The 19,938-nt window shown below is 28.4% G+C and overlaps 3 protein-coding genes across 6 annotated transcripts; 1 reads left to right on the top strand and 2 right to left on the bottom strand.

Moving 5' to 3' along the window:
* Positions 1-3,373: 3,373 nt before the first annotated feature.
* On the bottom strand, positions 3,374-11,051 carry LOC123306120 (probable serine incorporator). Of its 4 annotated transcripts, none has more exons than XM_044888004.1 (8): positions 10,881-11,051; positions 8,976-9,337; positions 7,595-7,889; positions 7,011-7,194; positions 6,433-6,612; positions 6,312-6,344; positions 4,834-4,981; positions 3,374-4,328 (listed from the first exon to the last, which is right to left on the bottom strand). In XM_044888004.1, the coding sequence occupies exons 1-8, from the start codon at positions 10,914-10,916 to the stop codon at positions 4,190-4,192; spliced, it is 1,377 nt and encodes a 458-aa protein (XP_044743939.1). In that variant the 5' UTR covers positions 10,917-11,051; the 3' UTR covers positions 3,374-4,189. The 4 variants fall into 4 exon arrangements, with proteins under 4 accessions (XP_044743939.1, XP_044743940.1, XP_044743941.1 ...); XM_044888003.1 differs by having other exon boundaries at positions 3,375-4,328; positions 6,312-6,350; XM_044888005.1 differs by lacking the exon at positions 6,312-6,344.
* A 2,717-nt stretch (positions 11,052-13,768) lies between these two features.
* On the bottom strand, positions 13,769-14,558 carry LOC123306135 (coiled-coil domain-containing protein 124). Its single transcript, XM_044888026.1, has one exon. The coding sequence runs from the start codon at positions 14,492-14,494 to the stop codon at positions 13,850-13,852; it is 645 nt and encodes a 214-aa protein (XP_044743961.1). The 5' UTR covers positions 14,495-14,558; the 3' UTR covers positions 13,769-13,849.
* Positions 14,559-14,601: 43 nt separating this feature from the next.
* LOC123305489 (protein O-mannosyl-transferase TMTC4) lies at positions 14,602-19,913 on the top strand (the record flags this gene model as incomplete). Its single annotated transcript, XM_044887217.1, has 10 exons — positions 14,602-14,857; positions 14,920-15,304; positions 16,775-17,005; positions 17,079-17,269; positions 17,566-17,584; positions 17,650-17,805; positions 18,498-18,706; positions 19,137-19,386; positions 19,460-19,757; positions 19,819-19,913. Coding segments are annotated over exons 1-10 (2,064 nt in total), but the record flags the coding sequence as incomplete, so codon positions are not given.
* Positions 19,914-19,938: the final 25 nt, after the last annotated feature.

The raw sequence follows: 19,938 nt of genomic DNA on the forward strand, positions 1-19,938 counted from the left end.
TAACAGCAAATTCTGGAAGAGAAATTGAGTTATTAATGTAGCATAGTGACTCGACTCTGATTACTGGCTGGCTAGATACAAGAAGCGATATCTGCAGTGTTCCATTCAAATACTTGGAATGTGGATCTACAATAAGTTTCTTTTTAGTAGCTTAGTGTGTGTACATCCTTACATTTTTCATCTATCCTTATATTTTCTTGCTTGCTTAGTATTTTTTAAAATAATACGATGGAGCTTAAAAATTTGTAAACTATAAGAAAGAGTAAACAAAATTGTATGAGTTTTCCAGCTAAGTATGAGAAAATATGTTTGTACAGTAAATTGATTATTGTAGTGGAAGAATCTCTGTACATTTATTTCTGTGATAAATCATATTGTGAATTTGGAAAAATTTTAATTGCTGCCAATGTTTTGGTTGAAATGTATAATGAATAATTATTTTCTTTTTCTTTAAGCTTTGAAAGACACTATGGGCCATTTTAACCAACTTATTTTCTATTTAATAAATTCGTAATGTTCATAAATTTGGCATTTTTGGTGTTGGTGTAATTTTTTCACTTGACAAAAGCATATACAAAAAAAAAAATTTGTTGCATGATGAAAACAAAGATTTAAAGTATATATCTTATAACAGATCGAAATCATTGTGGATAGTCAAAATTTTGTAAATGGTCAAATGATTTCATAGTGTTCTCTTTGATGAAAAGAATAGATGTGTTCTCCAAGGATTACTCACGTTGGTATAAAATGGATTTGTAGCTTATTATATTAATTTTAGCCAATGATTAATAATAAAAAACGGACACTATAAATATAAAATTCAACGAGCATTTCTTTCAATTCCAAGTTCCAATAATAGAATGTTAACAAGTTGAATTTGGTTTATTTTTTATTTTAGCACACATTTAAAATAAAATTGAGAGTATCAAGTGTTATAATAACCCAATCAAATATTACATTCACCGTAAAAAGTCCATTCAATAGAATGGACAGTCAAACTGTGCATTTTGAGTAGACGGCTATTTTTTTCCTCATGGATTCTTGTAACAATCGCAAATGTAGAAAGTGGGTTACGGGCAAATGGCTCATTATATTTATCTATTTATTTTTTTTAAATTTTGTTAGAAACAAAAACGAATCGTAGTTTAAAATAAAAATATATATGAAACATTAGTGAAGTAAATACACCCTGAATAAATTAAATTTTTTTTTATTGGGTGGATAATTTATCAAAACTATCCCATTTAAGTGTTTTTAAAGCATCTGTTTCAGAAATGCTGCTCCATATGATTTGCAAATTTATTACACTTAGCTTATATTCTCGTTCTTTTTTTTAAAAAGTACAAAAATGAGGTCATTTTAATAATATTACCCATTTTATTTCTAAAAGTTTTAGAATCGTCAACCAATTTCTATAGCACAAAATACTTTTTATTAATACCATCATTGATAATGTTAAAAGCATTGTAGAGATCATATAAAGGTGTACATTGATCGGTCAGTATTGTCCGGTTAGCACCGACACCCCATGTATCTTATAAAATATATTATCGGTAGATGAAGTGTCGGTGCTAAATGAGCGCTCAGTTTGGACGTAATCATTGATAGCATTATATTGTGAAGTTATCACATGTTCCATTAATGACGGAACGCAGGCATAAAAACATCGAAAAGTTGCTAACTATTCAAAATGCACAGATCTGTTTTGTATTGTTTAACTAAATACTATTTCGAATGAGTTAAGTTTTTGTACAAAAAAAAATCTATTGGCTGATAAATTGTAAATTACGGATTTAATATATTGAAAAATAAATTTTCTTTTCATTTTGTATACATTTTACTAAATTTAATAATTGTATTTAATAAGGTCTTTATTATAATTATATATAAGTACCTATATAAAAAATATAAAAATTAATATCTTTTTTTATTTATTATTCCAATGGGTAATAACCTTAGGATCTCGAAATTGACAAAAAAATTGATCGTGCATCAGATACTAGAGAATTGTTGGTTTTTATAATATGTCCACCGCACATAAAAAATTTCGATTTTTGATAATATGTGGGAACTAATATAAAATATATGTTTAGAGTACTGCCAGAATTACTTTAAAAGAAATTCCTATTACGTGCCTAAATGACAATAAAGAGAAAAAATAGTAAGAGAAATACGATCAGTTGCCAGAAAGTTTATTTAATATTATAATCTTCGATTATTAACCGCTTAATCAATAGGGCTTTTCATTTTAAAATCACTATTCACATTTGTTTCGTACTAAATGATTTATAACCAATGTGATAAAATGAATAACAAATATCTTCTATCTTAGTCCTACTTATTGCTGTCAGTACGAAAAAATAAACTCTGTACTTGCGCTTATGACATGATGAAAAGGCCTATGAAACACCATTTGTTAACATTATATGCCTTGCTTCTATCTGACAACATCGCATGGTTCTAGATTTTAGATGATTATTCAACTATAAACGATTTTTGATGTCATGTTTTTTGAAAAATATGTGACAGTAAAAATTTTCCTAACCTTTCTCTAATAAGAAACTCGACTCGGCATCATGTTCTTTTTTACAAAAATATTACCTTACATGTATGAACAAAGACAAGCGAGGCTTCACTTCACTTCAATAAAAACAACAGGTTAAACTTACGAAAATCGGAGTCTTTCGATTGACTTTTCTGAATTTAAGCAGATACTTTTTTTAAATTCTCTCAAAAAAATTAAAATAAAAAGCAGACAGTTCCATTTGCGTTTCTATTGAAATTTATAAAATCGATCGATTTTATATGTTCTTCGGGTTTGAGATTGTATTCCGTACTAGGTGAAGATAACACCTGAAATGTTTTGGAAATTTCAATAAGCAGGATATCGGAATAATAGGCTTGGTAAATTATACAATAAAAAACTTTATTAAATCTGAATTTAATTTTTTATTGAGATAATGAACATATAATAATTTTCTGTATTATTATTGCTTTTGCAACATAGAAAGATAGGTCTTAATGACTAGTAATTTTAAAAATTTATAATATAATTTATTCTGAGATACAAATATTATCAGGGCAATAAAATATTCTTCAATATAAACTAATAGCTAAAAAAATTATTCACATAAATACAAATTTTACCATTATAAAAAAAAAGCTTATCATGACAAAACATAAAGGTTATGGTTTCTAAATCCTAAATCGAAGTTGAGTTAGTTTTCAACGGATTTATACAACTGATTTTTCCTACGTTAAACTCAAATAAACGAACACTTTTATATTAGAAATCATTCAACAACAAAAAATTTACCAATAACAAATTAGAATATTTTCTCCTTTCTATTAGTTCATTCGAAAATAAAATTCAAAGGGAGACCAAATACAAATAGCCTTTTGATTACATTGTTCTAACGTTTGGTAAAGAGTTTTTGAGATATTTGAGGTCAATGTTGAAACAGGGAAAAAAAACACCTACGTGACCATATTCTGACGTAATTTTTGCTTTAGGAAAAAATTCAATGAAATATTTCTATGCTATTTTTAAAGTCCTATCCAATGAAACCTCAGAACGCACTGTACGAAAATTTGTATCCTTCAATTTTATAGATAGAATCTTGTGTATGAAAATTAAATAACAGTCTACCAGTGCATTTTCTCGATTTCGGGGTCATGTAAATTATTGCCAATGTTTCAACATTTGACTCTAAATATACCAAAAACTGTTCATTAAAACATTGACACTTTTGATTAGTATGTTAATAAGAGTCAAAGTAATATGTCGTTTCTAACAAAAACCGAGGCCTAACTTATTTATTTTATATAATATAGATAATGATAATAATATATTTATTAAAAATTCTTGCTAAAAAGCTAACATTATAATGGATTAATTAATCGATAAATACGTTACCGAATATTACATATATACTTAAGTAGTATTTCCAATGAATCAAAAAAGTACAAAAATAATTTTTCATTATACACCCAAAGAAAAAATTTAGAAAACATTTTCATTTAAAATTATCACATAAATAGTGAATTAAATTTTGTACTAACCTACTTTTAAAACTTATCCTAAGTACAAAGTTAAATTGTTTTAAGTACAAAATTTAATTCCACATTGAAATAAAAAAAAACTTTTTTTAACGTTTTCTTCTCTTCCAAATTCTTTAAACAAAGTGATTTAACTAAAATCACGATCAGTCAGTACTAATGGTGCAGTCAGAGTCCATCCATATAAAGCAACGCATAACCAACTTGAAATAATTTTTACCCACATTGATGCTGTGTTAGCATTCACAGTTTCCAAAGATGAATTTGGTCTGAAAAATTTATATTCTGTTACTAATCATATGTTAAATTTCAAGTATCAATCTAAAAAAAATGCCGTCAACTGTCTTGCATATGGTGTGTCGCGAGTGAATATTTAATATATTCTTTTGAAAATTTTAAGTCGAAAGATCCTTATGCACTTTTGTCTAAAATAAAAAAGTTTAGGAGCTAAGAGTAAGAAACATTTTTTATTTAAAATATATCAAAAGTGTTCCCTTAAAGTTTGCTTACCTACTCACGACATCTTGTATAAATACTTCTATTATGAAAAACATGTTGAATCTATATAGCTATAAATTTTTGAGCTACTAAAATTTTATTTCTTTATAATATATATCAGTCATTATTCAAAGCGATATTTAATAGTAATATGACGACCGAGGGGAATTGCTTTCTATCTTATGAGACCGACAGATCTGGAATTGTCCAGTGAAGCATGTGGAGATCAACTAGCGTAGAATAGAAAATGTATCGGTATAAAAGTTATTTACTTACTTGTACCAATTTGTTAACGTCATCATAATATATAAAGTTGCAAGGCCAAACATTACATGGAAGAAACTCCAACTGTATGCAACTCCTTCATCTTCATTATCCCACACTTTACCCTGATGACGAGTACCACCAGACTCACCGCCATCATCTGGGGATGAAAATTAATTATTTTTTCTATTGAATGTCTCAACAGCCCATTTGAAAGTTATAAGAATAATTGTAAGTGTTACTCGAATTTAAAACTGATACTAATAAGCGAAAACAGCAACACAACTATATAATTCATTGTTAGGCGCTATGCACATTGAGGAAACTGGTTCCAAAAATTATGTTTCATGAAGTAAGCATGCGTCTACGTCTATAACATCATTTTTACGTGAAACATGTTGCAAAAATTGTTAGGAACAATGTTTCCGATAACTTTAAAACTTATTATTTTAAAATTTTGAATGATTTCGTCTTTACGGCTAAGTTTAATTTCTCAGTATGCACGTTTATTTTATTATTAAATTTAATTGCAACATAAAACAATAGTTTTACATTTTATGAAACTGTATTATTCTCAAAAAACATCGCACCTTAATGAAAAAGCAAACAGTAAGAGCACATTTTACTTATCCCAACATACAGTTTGAAATAAATTCCATTTAAATGTAGAGATAGATAATTTTACTTTCAACAGTTTAGTTTTAGAAATATCATTATTTTAAATTTAAAAAAATTTGTTTATAAATTTATAAAGCAAAAATTAATCTATATTTATATGGAACTAATGTTTTTGGATTCAATTTATGATAATGTTAAGAGATGGAGGTAAATTTTAAAATATAAAGTTATTTCTTTTACAAAAAATAATAATTTTTTTTGGAAATATTTAAAAAAAAAAAAAAAAAAAAAAAAAAACTGAATAGTTTCCTTAGAATTTTGCATTAAATTTCTGCCGAACTCATTAGATTTTTTTAAAAGTTTCCATCATCAGAACTAATTTTCTAATTTGATATACATATTTCTCTTTTGTCTCTTATAATTGAATCTGAACCACAATACCAATAGTGTAAAAAAAATTAAAAGGGGTATAATCTCGGTGCTTGTAAAAAAAAAAAATTGTCATTGATAAAAAGACCTGTAATAATTCTTCTGAAGCTTAATTTAAATTAGTCTAACAACTTTTACCTCTTTGAAAATTCTTGTAGGTGGAGCGATCTCTTTCGCAGAGCTTTAACGGCGGACTTAAAAGTAATGAATATTCGCCCTACTTAAAAAAATTTTCTTAGAGGAAAAAAACTAGAGGTGCCTTTATCAATGACAAAGTATGCTGACGGCTACTAGTAGCTTTTTATTGATCAAACTGAAGAAACACTAGGGACCTATAACAGATAAAAAAGCACTGCTATGGCGAACTCCGGTCTATACGCAATATACACAGTGTTGAATGAACGAATCATACTTTATTTATTTAAAAAAAAACTAATTCGTACCTTCATTATCCACTAGCGCATCGCCTCCAGAACCTCTAACTAAAAATAAATTTCAAAATGTATAACTGGGATAAAATAAATTAACGTTAATTAGGAGATAAAATCAATTGGTAAAGCCTACCATCTTTAGCTAAAACATGATCGGTCATTGTAATTTTGGACGATTTTGATGCTGAACGTATTGATGAATACAGCACGCAAACCATCCATATAAGTAATCCAACAATTGTTTTCCCATCGAATGCCACTTGGGTATCTTCCTTAATTATAATTCCCAACATTCCAGGATTGCATTGTTTATCTGTAATTAATATAGGATGTTATAAATAATAAAAGTAAATTAAATTAAAAAATATAATGGAAGCGATTCTGTGAGTTTAAAGATATTGAATCCAAGGTATATACATTTACATTTACTTTTTTTTTTTGTTCTATAAAATCTATTTTTGATGGCTTCAGTTTCATCCACTAGGTCTGTTTTCAAAAATACATAAAATGGTTACTGGTTATACTTTTGTTAAATTTTCGGTGAAATTAAAATTAATAAAAGTAATGTCTATTGAAAATCGAAAAAAATGCGAACCCAAATAGTAGGTGGTCTTCGACTTCTAAAGTTAGAGGCTTTATATTTATAGCCAATTATTAATTACTTGGAATTTAAGGAAAACAAAATTTTACTGTTAAAACTGTATTATTTACCTGGATTATTTGATATAGCTGCCCATGTTAAGTATGTAATATATAATGTAACAACAGCACTTTGTAATAGACCTGAACGTGGTTGAGATTCTTGCACAGCTGGTAATATTGATAATATACTTACAATTACACATAATATTAAATTGAATGATATGAAAAATTTATTCAATCCACAAGCATTTGACTGAAATTAAATACAGCTTTAATTTTTCTGTTTACATAATCGGATACGAGTTCGGTGAGGCATTGAAGTTTTATTTTTACTCAAGAGTGAATGGTATGCAATGCTTTTGAGTTAAAAGCCATTTAAGTAGTTTTGACTAAGAAGCTGAAGTTGGTTTCTAGAATTAATTGGAAGAAGTTAACTGTACGATTTGCTTTTATATCTGTTTATTAAACCTACAAAAAAGAGTTTTTAAAACTGTCGAATTTTTCCGTAACTCAGCAAATTTTAATTCCTTTTAGGGAGATTCAATTGCACTTGGATCCACCATTGATTGAAATGCTAAAGGTAAAGACTTCAATTAATTCAATGCCTCCCGCCTCTTGATTTTACTTCACTAAATAAATATTTTTAATCTAACCTCAGTATAATTTAAGAATAAATAAATGATTCCAACAAGAGATCCAATGTATAAACCAAATGTAGCACTCAATAATGCAGCGTACCAACCACGTGATTCAGTTTCTTCATACTGTCCTACCCAATTTTCAGCCCATGAATGTGCAAAATCAATAATTAAAATCAATTGCACAAAAATAAAGAGAAATCCACCAATTATACCAAAGTACATCCATGTTGTACCAAATGAACCTTCTGGTATGAAAAATGCACCAACTATACCAGCAATTACTATTAAATATTTAAGGCCCCAAAAACTAAAAAAAAAAATCAAATTTAATTCAGTTACATAGTGATTTCACTCCAAACTCATTTTATAGCAGTTTAAATTCAAATATATTTGAATAGAATTTCAACTTTAAAAACAAAGACTACTGCGTTAATCCTTCACTTTTCTTACCCTCACTTATTTTCCCTTTTGTTCACAATTTCATGGGTTTTAATTTTTGGTGGTTAATTTTTTTAATATAAAATACAGCCCATGTTACTTGCAGTTATAATGTAACATTCTATAGATGAAATTGATTTTTAAAATCGGTTAAATCGTAAATTTAAAACTGACGGATTTTCACCATTTTAGGAGTTAAATTTCCAAAAATAAAATAAAAAAAGTGATTTTTCAATAGTTTTGAGTTACAATCCAACTCTGAGGTTTCGAAGAAAATGAGGTCGTTGATACATGTAGATTGTCATATTCTTTTTCAAAAGTTTTTTACTTTTATCTAAAGGGAACACATTTTCAAAAAGTGTCATAGCCATAGACATAAAAGGTCTTTATGTCTATGGTCATAACAGAAAAGTTTACTAATCAAATACTAAGGGTGATCGCAGCTAAGCTAGAGTTAAAGTTTAAATTAAGTGCATTTAAATTGATTCATGAAAATTTTAAAAGGCTATGCGCTTCTCACTATTATCTTAAAACTATCTGTTAACAAATTTTGATATCTATTAAATAAAAAATGGAAAATAAAGGCGAAAAAGCGGGTTTTGTTAGTCTTAACTACTGTGTATATGCTCAATTTTCTTTATTATTATGATAGAAGAAAATTTTAAAAAATTTACACTACACAGTGAATCTTGGAAAAAATTTTTGTCTTTTTCTCCTCTTTATTTTAATATATAGATAAATGTGTTTAAAGATCTCTTAATAAATTATGAATTTACAAAAACTGAAAACCTCTGTACTTTCATTGGTCCGACCTTAATCAGGTTGCAAAGAAGATATGCCGAAATAATTCGTGAAGAATTATGACCTTTTTTAATTTTAGAATAATTTTACTCGCTTAGCCGCAAGTCTCGCTAAATAACTGTTTTGTGTAGTTTTGAATTTCAGAAATACTAACCCATTTTGAATTCCTGCACGAGGATCTTTTGAATCTCGTACACCAATCATCATCAGTGCGAATAAAAAGAAGAACAGCGTAACAACAAAACATATTCGATATACAGCCAAATATCCAACAACAGCATTACAATCAAATATTGCCGAAGTCGGTACTACAATCGCTGATGTACTTGTACTATTTGCACAAAATGGTAGTTTTTGAAGTGTGTCCTGCAGGCCTGGTGCTAACGTAATAGCTGCTGCTATACTCGCAATTAACAATAGAATTGCATACATAATTCGTGTAGATGTTGAATTTCTGCATGATGGACAAGCGGCACAGCAAAGTGAACATGCTGCGCTACCACAGCAGCACGCTAACTATAAATGTAAATTATAAATGAAATTAAACTTTCTGTTAAATGTAAACTCGTTAAGTGTTTATTAAACTGCCATAAATAATATTATTATAATCATCATGTATTCATGAAATTAAAAAAAAAATTTTTATTGTTGGCTTTTGAAATTCTAAGTTATTAATAGGGGGGGCGGTGGTCTAGAAATTCTTACATTACATTTCTAGGGGGTTGCAGAACGTGAAGATAGGGTCCCAAAAAGACGAAATTTTGCGTGACATCATTTATAAATCACCCTTAGTTTAATAGTTTAATGGAATAAGCAGAATAAGCTCTGTATTTATTAAACTAATCCAATTAAAATTACTTTTATACTAAGTAAATATAAAAGTTTTTTCTTCACAAGTACAACTATCCAAGTCAATTAATAAGAAATAAATCAAAGGGAAGCAATTTAATTTCAAATCACAAGTAACACAATGTCATATTCAAGATTTAATTAAATATAGATTCGGTTCTCGAAAAAGAATATACACCAACATTTAAAGTAAGTACTTCTGCGCCGCAGGCATGGATAATACTTTTAAGTGAAAAAGTTAGCAGTATCTACTGAAACATAATTTTCCAAATTTAAGTTTATTCTGCCTTTAACCTTTCTCGTATTAAATGCCAAAAAACAACTAAAATATCATTCATTTGTGGGCAGCGTTAGATATTATAATTTTGATGGTGCTAAGGATCGAATCTCCGTATCAAAATCCTTGATTAACTTTCTACACAGTGTACTATCGTGTACTTGTTTTAGTCAATAATCAAACTTTTAATTGACTTGTATATAGTACCGAAAAGCTTCACTGTATTTGGCGTATAAATATTATCTAAGATAATTAATGAGATCTCTAGGATATTTCGAAATAAATTTCGATTTTTGCATTATGTAACTATGTATTTCGACTACCAAGTAGTCATCATCAGTATGAATTAGCTAATCGTAATTACTCTTATTGTGTATCTTACTCGTTGCAAATTTGTTTAACGTCTGCGTCCCTAGGAAATTGGGACAAAAATCTAAATTTATTTGCATTTGGCCTGTTTACAAAAGTATAAGTTTATAAACCGTACATTGTGTTTTATCAAAATTATTAAGTTATGACAAATTATTTTCATACCAAATTTCCCATTAATGTTTTAAATCCTCATAAGTTACATAATTTAATAAATAAAACTGAAAATTTTGATAATAATCGAATGGAAATTAATTTTGTATCATTTTTCTGGAATACATTAATTTATTAGTCATTTGGGAAATTTTTACTATATAAAAAGATGGCGTCTCATGGATTAAAAAAATCTATTTCCAGAAAACAATATGACATTACAATTTGATAACAGGATTGTTAAAGAAAAATAGTATAATATTTAAATTTCATTAAAGAAAATTAATAATTCAATGATAGTTAAAAAGGCATACAAATAATAAAAGGTCAATATTTGTAAACATATTATTTTGCTGTTCTTTGTTACAAGTTTTTTTTATTATAAGTGTAATACATTACGAGTTTACGTACTTGTGCTGCAGTACACAGACCCAAAACGGCTCCCATTTTTTTAACTGATTGTAATTAACTAATTTTTTTTTAAACTTTTTTTATTTTAATCAAAACAACATTCATAAAACAATGAAAATTTATTTATGAAATTGTGACACAATAACAAATCGTTCTTGTAGTATCAATCAATTAACTTATACCCTACGCATGAGCATTATTTATAGACGGTACACTCAAAGAGTATAGGGTAGAGGAGAAGCAGCCCATATGAGCTAATATAAAATCGTAGTATACGAGTTTCAGCGCCTCTACCGAGTAAGGCTTTTAAACTTAATAGATAGTAGTCGCCCCCGCAAAGTAGTCAAACTAAAAGTCATACCCGCAAAGGCCTACAAACTTAATAGTTGATCGCCACAGACTCCAGATGTCACTTAAAATTATATTCCTGCTTCTTCTCTACCCTATACTCTTTGGGTACACTGTACAGAGCTATACTCAAACAGCTGATAATCTAGGTATGTTCCATTTGACTTTCTGTTTCTATCATTATTAGTTTTTTCACTATTCTTCATTCTAAATTTAATAGGCTGTCCTTGACACGACCGTGCGATTTAAGCGATGTCTAAGGATATGGACTATGGAGTGCTGGCTATTTGGAGTAATATAGAGATCGCTCAGTAAACTAACCGAGTGATTGATTTGGCCAAAAGCAAGCACAAGTTTTCACCTAGGTGCACCAATTACAAGCCTTTGACCATGCACATTACGGATTCGCTTATAATTTGCGTATCAAGTTTAAAAATTGCTTGAACGTAGAATTGTAACATTCCCCAATTTGATTGGTAGACTACCGAAATCGTATCGTCTCTCTCGACTTAAGGCTAAGTAAAAAAATATTTTATCTTACATGAACAAAGTCGTGTAAGGCAACTTTAATTGTTCAGTGTACTTGTATTTTAATGGGTATATAGTAATTGGTAGCAGTGCTCAATACTTCCTGAAATTTGCTTTTACGCAGTAAAAATGTTCCTCCCGATTTTCTCAATCTTTGAGCTGGCAACCCTATATGAATGTGCAAAATTTTTATGTTTCCAATCTTATCTTATATATTTTAACGAGCAATTCTTGTATATATATCAACGATCTCGGAAATGGCTCTAACGATTTTTATGAAAATGAGTATGTAGGGTTTTTTTGGGGTGAAAAGTCGATCTAGCTAAGTGTCATTTTTAAAAAACGTCGTTTTGACCATGTTTTCCCGAAAAACTGAAATATTGACTGTAAAATGTGACTCTTCCTGATATTTATAGGTGTTTATCTTAGTTAACGAAATAAAGTACATTAGCGGGACATTCAAATTGGTATTTGTGTCGAGACATTTTAAACGGTTATTATATTAGTGATAAAATTTGTGTCTTTTTAACTCAAAAAATACCGAGCAAAGCTCAGTCATCCAGATATTATTTTATAAGCTGATGTAAAAATTTTAATATTTCAACAAAGTTTAAGCCTCGTAAATTATTGAATTGAATGATCAAGTTATCTTTCTTAAACTTTTCATCAATGTACTTAAGTGTTCAAAAATTATCAATTTTACAAGCGTAAATCAAATTGGATTCTTTTAAGTTGTAATAGGTGTATACCTACCTATTTTGTAGCCTATTGGATGTCTACCAGATGCTTCCAAAAGCATTATCACAATGATAATAAAAAAATTTAGTGAAATAAATAATACGTTCAGAATGATATTATGAGTGATCGGGAAAGTTCGTTATTGTCATCGGTAAGCTCTGGTTGAAGCCGAGTAAGTTAGTATTCTAATTTTCTTCCCTTATACCTACAAATGCTGAAAAGATGAGAAAAGCAGATATCGAACTCTTAAATATATGATCGAGGACTTATAAGGATATGAGATTGGTAAACTAGTAATGTACATTCGATAATTAACTGAAAAAGATACTAAAAAACGTGGAACTAACTAATAGCACATTTTCTTTAAATGATTTTCTCCACCTTAATATTAATTTATAGTTAATTAAAGCATCCCAGATTAAGAAAAACGATTAAAAACAATTCAAAACCATTAAAATTTTAATAATTTTAAATGGTTTTAAATCGTGGTTTGAACCTATACATTATAATATAACAATGCATAATACATGGTATATACTACCGTTTAAAACGATTCAAAAATTTAAATTTAATTTATTCAAAACTATACAGAATGCCAAATTATTGAACAATACTTTTGATCAACAATAAGCTACCAGATTTGTTTTGAAATACTTTAAATTATATAAAGTATAAATTAATAAAATTTAAGTTAGTTAATTTAAATTAATAAAATTTAAGTTTACCGACCGCAAAATATGGCAGCAAAACTTAACATTTCATCCTAAACACTGCTTTGACTAATCAATAAATTTATTATGAAGGCAGAGCGAGAATTTTGATTCGTTTTGCGAGAATGTTTCACAAGATCAGTAGTTGCAGCTGCCTGAAAAATTTGTCAACTCTCTTATCATTTATAGTTTTGGAGAAAATGGACAAGAAAGTTTTGTCTTAATTTGCGCCTTCACGGCTAAACAGTGACGTTTACGAAAAAATGTTTCAAATAAAAGTTGTTTAATTTTTTATAACGAACATATTTTATATTTAAACTTTTGTTCTATTTCTAACGGTTTACATTATGGGTCCTACGGACCCAAGACCAAATTGGCCTGTGTTGCTCATTTACAAACTCGACCTCACTTTTTACGTCCAGAGCACGCTGGACGTTCAAATCTTTCAATCGACTTCAAATTTTTATGGTAATGTATTATTAATAAGTAAAAAAAAATTAAAATTTTCTGACACCATGTTCATAGTGAGACAACAGCCTTAATAAACAGTAAATGAATAAGAGATAGTTGATCATTATCTTATCACTTTATTCAAATGAAATATCCAATAATTATATTCTTCAATGTACAAACAAAAATTACTGTTCATGATTTTAACCTTTGGTTTAATGGATTTTCTGGCGATTTTTGCCATTCTTTCCGTAGTAATTGTTTTAATTGCGACAAACGAAGTGTAGGATTTTGTGCTTTTAATTCAGGCATCATACGTTCTTCAAATGCTGTAAATGCTGCTTTCATTCGTTTCTCAGGATGTTTATCTTCAGCTAATTGTGCTGAACTTAATAAATTTATAGCCTCATCCACATTTGTAGCTACTTCACTATCTAAAGTTAAACGATTTATATTTTCTTCTAATGGCATTTCAATATGTGTAACAGGTTGTTTTTTAACTGAAGCAGCTTCAGCTGCTCGTTGTCTTTTTTCATTTTCAGCTTCAATTTGAGCTCGAGTTATTTTCGCAATTGGTTGCTTTCCATTGGTTACTTTTATTGATGCCATTTCTTTTTCCAACAAAGCTTTTGCTTCAGCTTTCTTTTGTAATAGTTGCTGTTTCTTCAGCTCTTCAGCTTCTTTTCTTTGTTGTTTTTTTACTAAATTTTTATCATCATCTTTCCATAAACTATCTTCAATTTCTTTTTGTTTCTTCGCATTTTCAGCATCTTTAGCTGCCGCTTTACGAGCTTTAGCAACTACAGCCTTGCTATTTTCACCAACAAATTTTTTTGGCATTTCTTAAATATGAAAGTGGTTGCAAAATATTTTCTAGATGAACATAACCTCTTATTTTTGTTCAATTGTGAATCTTTTTTATAATGTTTACAAATATAGTGGTGACATTTTTATGAAATTTAAATGAAAAACTATGAAATCTTATCGTGTTATCATTTATATTAGTTTAATTTGTTTGTTCTGTTATTATAAAACGTTTGAAGGAAGTTTTGTATTTGATGATATAGAAGCTGTGGTTAAAAATAAAGATATTTTATCCGAAACACCGCTTAAAAACTTACTAAAAAATGATTTTTGGGGTACATCAATATTAAAAAACGAAAGCCACAAGTCTTATAGACCCATTACGATTTTAAGTTATAGGTAAAAGACATTTACTTAAACTTTGAATTTAAAAATTTTATAAAAACGCTTTTCATTTACAGATTAAACAATTATTTAAGCAACGAAAACAAACCCGATCCGTATTTTTATCATGTGGTTAACGTAATTTTATATACAATTTTATGCATACTATTTTATTTTGTATTTTTGATGTTCTATCGAATTTTTTACGATGAAGTCAAATCCAAATCCATGGCAATTCTTACTAGTTTCTTATATTGTGTACATCCGATACATGTCGAACCTGTTGCGGCGATTGTGGGACGAGCTGATTTATTATGTGCAATTTTTTATACGATTACAATATTGGTTTTTAAACTCTTTTGTTTGAATAATAATTTTATGTTAAGAATATTTTATTTTATTCTTTGTTTATCATCGACAATTTTATCAATGTTCAGTAAAGAAACGGGTGTTACAGTATTAGTAAGTTTGCTTTTTTGTTTATAATTTTATTGGCAAAAGTGGCCCCAATATTTAATTTCGATCTAGTGAATAACTTCTTGCCATTGGTCATAGTGTATTTAACTAGTCGCAGACAGTATTTCCTTGCGTTACGCCTATTATTTGCTAACTGTCTTGTTTTTTTCTTTATCACAATGTGCAATAATTTTTATCGTTGGACTAAACTTTAAGGAAGAAATTAGCAGAAGTAAGAACGAAGTAAATTAGAAGATTATCAAACATGTCAAAATAAATAATACAATTTCTCGAAATCGTTTCGTTTTCGAATTACTAAAACATGTGTAAAAAAATATATTATTTAGGCATGCAAATTCATTTCCTCACAAATTTCATGATGCCATATCTATGCCCAACATTACAAGCCGCAGAAATGGTAGTCTATAAAATACTACGGAAAATATTTTAAATTTTTATCCTGATGGAAAAAATATTTGAAGAAAGAATAAGTCTTGAGAAGTCTTAAAAACTCCTAAAAAGTTTTAGGAACTCTGAATAACTCTGAATTTCTTAACGTTTTTGGACTGTCTAATTTAGACTGAATAACTCTGAGTTAGACATTCCAAAAACGTTGAGAAATTCAGAATACCTTAAAGTTGAGTTATTCAGAATTCCTAAAAATTTTCCAGAGTTTCTAAAATTTTTTCAGAGTTTTTAAGACTGATTAAGACTTATCCTTTCCTTTCCACCGGGGTAAACAAATTTTTCAAAAGTAAAACTATAAAAAAAATACGGTAGCCGTATCCTTCCGTTAAACAATTCTGTGTAAACAAATGTCACCACAAAATATTCCCACCTGTTCTACTGACCCCCTTTCTTTAGAGATCAAAGAACTTTCGACTTGGCTTGGTACTTCCACTCTTAAATTTGCAACTTTCAAAGTGGAAAAATTAAAGGTCTTCAGCTAGCCTGGCTAATCAGTTACGAGATAATAGTATTTTGGTTATTTATCTATAAAGGGAAGAGATTTTGATGGTAATTTGGACTCCTTCACGAAAGTATCAACAACATTTGAATGAAGTTTTTATTCAATCGGATGAATAGTATACGGTCGCATAAAAGGTGAACTCATGTTTTTCACAGTCACGCTGTAACAACATTCGCTTGGGTGGCACAATTGAGACTTTTTTAGCGTTCCTCAAAAAAAGAGTTAAGATAGCGCTATTCGTTATTTGGCGCATCATGAAAATATATTTCTACTCGAGTACAGTATAGTAAATACTTGATAAGTATCATAAATATCACACATAATTTTTGGCTAAGTATGTCGTCGTTTGTCCCTTAAATTTATATTTTTCATTTATATCCGAGAACCCATACCATCTCCCCGAACAGGAAGGAAATGATTTTACATCTAGTTATTCTAGTAATCCATAAATTTAGATAGTATTTCATCTACTGTTCTATTTGAATAATTATTTTACTTATTCGCAGGTCTTTTGTATAATTTATGATACGTATACAAATCGTGATATTTTTGAAACGTTATTTAAACGAAAATTTATTATAACTGATCGAAGTTTATCGTTATATATTCGGCTTTTTATAATATCGTTATCGACTATTTTATTATTATATGTTCGGTGGTGGATAATGGATTTTCAAATACCAATATTTCAAAAAATGGATAATCCAGCTTCATTTAGTCCATTTTTACTTACAAGGGTCAGTGGTGATAGTTAAACCAAATATTTTCTCATTTTATATAAATATATGTATATATTTTTTACTTCCATAGGTTTTATCGTACAATTATATTTATGCCTTAAATTTAATATTACTCATTTGGCCAAATTGGTTATGTTTTGATTGGGCCATGGGCTGTTTGTCATTAGTTTCAACTTTTGATGATTATCGAATTCTTTTAATTATTGCATTTTGGTTCATTTCAATTGCCATTATATTAAAAATAATCAAAAGAAAACAAAGGTAAGTCAATCCAAAAATTTAATTGAGTTTTCAAAGTATCTGGGAAATGAAACATCAAATGATAGGCCAAAGACGTACATACATCAGTGTTCTTTTGTGATGATAAAAAATATTGAAAAATTTCTCTAACTTTGCCGACAAGTTGTCGATTTTGACAATTTGACGCCACACAAAAGAACACAGCGAATATGTCTAACCTTTTTAGTTAACTTCTATTATTTTCGATACTGATTAAAAATCAATTTAAAAAGTTTCTGTTGAAATTTTGTGTGGATTTCATTTCCCCATTATCTAAGTGAGCCCCAAATTTTTATTGTGTACACTTCTAAAAATCTAATTTTACAATGTACTGTTGCTTTTTTATTTTTAGTGAATTATTTTTTCCAATTATATTAATTGTTATTCCATTTATACCCGCTTCAAATATTATACGTGTTGGATTTGTAATTGCTGAACGTACTTTACTAATTCCAAGTGCAGGATTTTGTATGGTAATTGTTATAGGATTTAGTAAGATTAAAAAATTGTACCCTCAAGTAAGTATTTTTTTGAGGATATTTAACGATATCATGATGACTTAATATTATCATATACTTATTTAGATCTTTGTTATAAAATAACAAAATACAGTCAGTCTTAAAAAGTTGCCAAAAACTATTATTATTTTAAAGTTGTTAATTTTATTATAGACTGATTACTTCATTCGTGTATAAAAAATAAAAACTGAATGGATTTGCAATAGCGATTACTTAAGTATTTCATAAACAACAGAGACACATTAAAATGTTGCTTCTTTAATAAGTAATATCTATCTTTATTTAAGATAAATCTGTGGATGGATAATTTGCTCTGACTTCATTGAGTTAATCTTGAAGGAAACATTCAGTTAATTAGCTCTTACAGAGAGCCTTTTTCTTTATCCCATTTAATCCACGTCAAAAAAGAGATCTGTGTACAAAAAAACTAAATTATATGGTTACACAAAGCTCAATTTTGATAGTGTGGGTAGGAATTTTAAAATAATTAATCACACTATCGAAATCGAGTTTTTTACATGGGATTTTTGTAGATTGTTTCGTTTTTGTGGTACGGAGGCACTAAGAGCTTTAAACACATGTATCTTCCGTTAAAATATTTTATTATCTAGATATCGTTTTATATCATATTAGTACTTTATTTTATTTTTTTGAACTTATACAATTGAACATTGTTGAATTAAAAATTTTAGATAGCGTATTTAACATTTACTTTATTAATAATCACATTTATTTTAAAAGTTCATATACGAAATAATGAATGGTTAACAGAACAAAAGTTATACACATCAGCATTATCTGTTTGTCCTAATAATGCAAAAGTACATTATAATATTGCAAAAATTGAAGCAGACGAAGGAAATATTAAAAAAGCCATTCGAGAATATCGAATTGCTTTGAGGTATTCATAAAACTTGACAAAAGGTCTTCATACACAAACGTTCTTCCCTGGAGAATAGCACGCACACTTCCGTGCACGAACTTTAAGATAATTTTTACCCAAAAATTAAAAAATTTAGATTTATTTGAAGGTCTGATATGATTTAGTGTCTATGAATAACTTTCTTCAAGATACTAAATCCTTCATTATATTGAAAGAAATAGTTCTTTATTATCTTCTAATTTTTTTTAATTTCAATTTAATTTTCAACATTCTAACAATAATAAATCGCCCGACACTATTTCCTAAAAAAAAGTTTACTTCTAGACTTTGCGCGCCACTTTCTTTCCTCAAAAAAAAGAACTTTCGTGTATGGTGGCCTAATTCAAAATTTTTAAACTTATAAAATAATTTGTTACTAATATAAATTAATATAAAAAAAATTTGTTAGTCTATATCCAGATTACGATCACGCAATGAATAACTTGGCAAATATTTTACGAGATGCGGGTGAATATGATGAAGCTGAATCATTATTAAAGCGTGCTTTAGAATTGCGATCAGATTTTGCAGCGGCGTGGATGAATTTAGGTATTGTTCAAATGAACAAAAATCAACAGAAACAAGCTGAAGTTAGTTTTATGAATGCTTTAAAATATAGGCCGAAATATGCAGATTGCTACTATAATCTTGGAAATTTGGTATTTAAAATTAAATTTGCAATAAACTTCAGAAAGATTAATTTTGTTTTTTATTATTGTTTTTATTGTCTAGTATCTTAATTTGAACCGGCATTCAGAAGCATTGAACGCGTGGAGAACAGCAATACAGTTAAAACCATTACATAAAGTTGCCTGGAATAATTTATTGATATTACTGGATTCATTAGGACGAACAGAAGAATCTATTTTAACTGGATATCAGGCATTAAAATTATTACCTAATGAGCCATCAGTGCATTTTAATGTCGGTAATAGTTTAGGCAAGGCACAACGTTGGAGTGATGCGGAACATCATTTTCAAATGGCAATCCAATTGAATCCAAATAATGCCTTATATTATTCCAATTTAGGTATATTTTTATGAAAAAATAAATTTTACAATTTAATTTATTTAACTAAAAAATTTTGAAGGTGTGCTTTACCATCGATGGAATAAATTCGAAGAAGCTGCAAATTATTACAAAATCGCTCTACGATTGGATCCAAATTTAAAAAGTGCTCGTGATAATTTATTAAAATTGAATAATAAGT

Source organism: Chrysoperla carnea, chromosome 1 (assembly GCF_905475395.1).
Source record: "Chrysoperla carnea chromosome 1, inChrCarn1.1, whole genome shotgun sequence".
Classification (NCBI taxonomy): Eukaryota; Metazoa; Arthropoda; class Insecta; order Neuroptera; family Chrysopidae; genus Chrysoperla; species Chrysoperla carnea.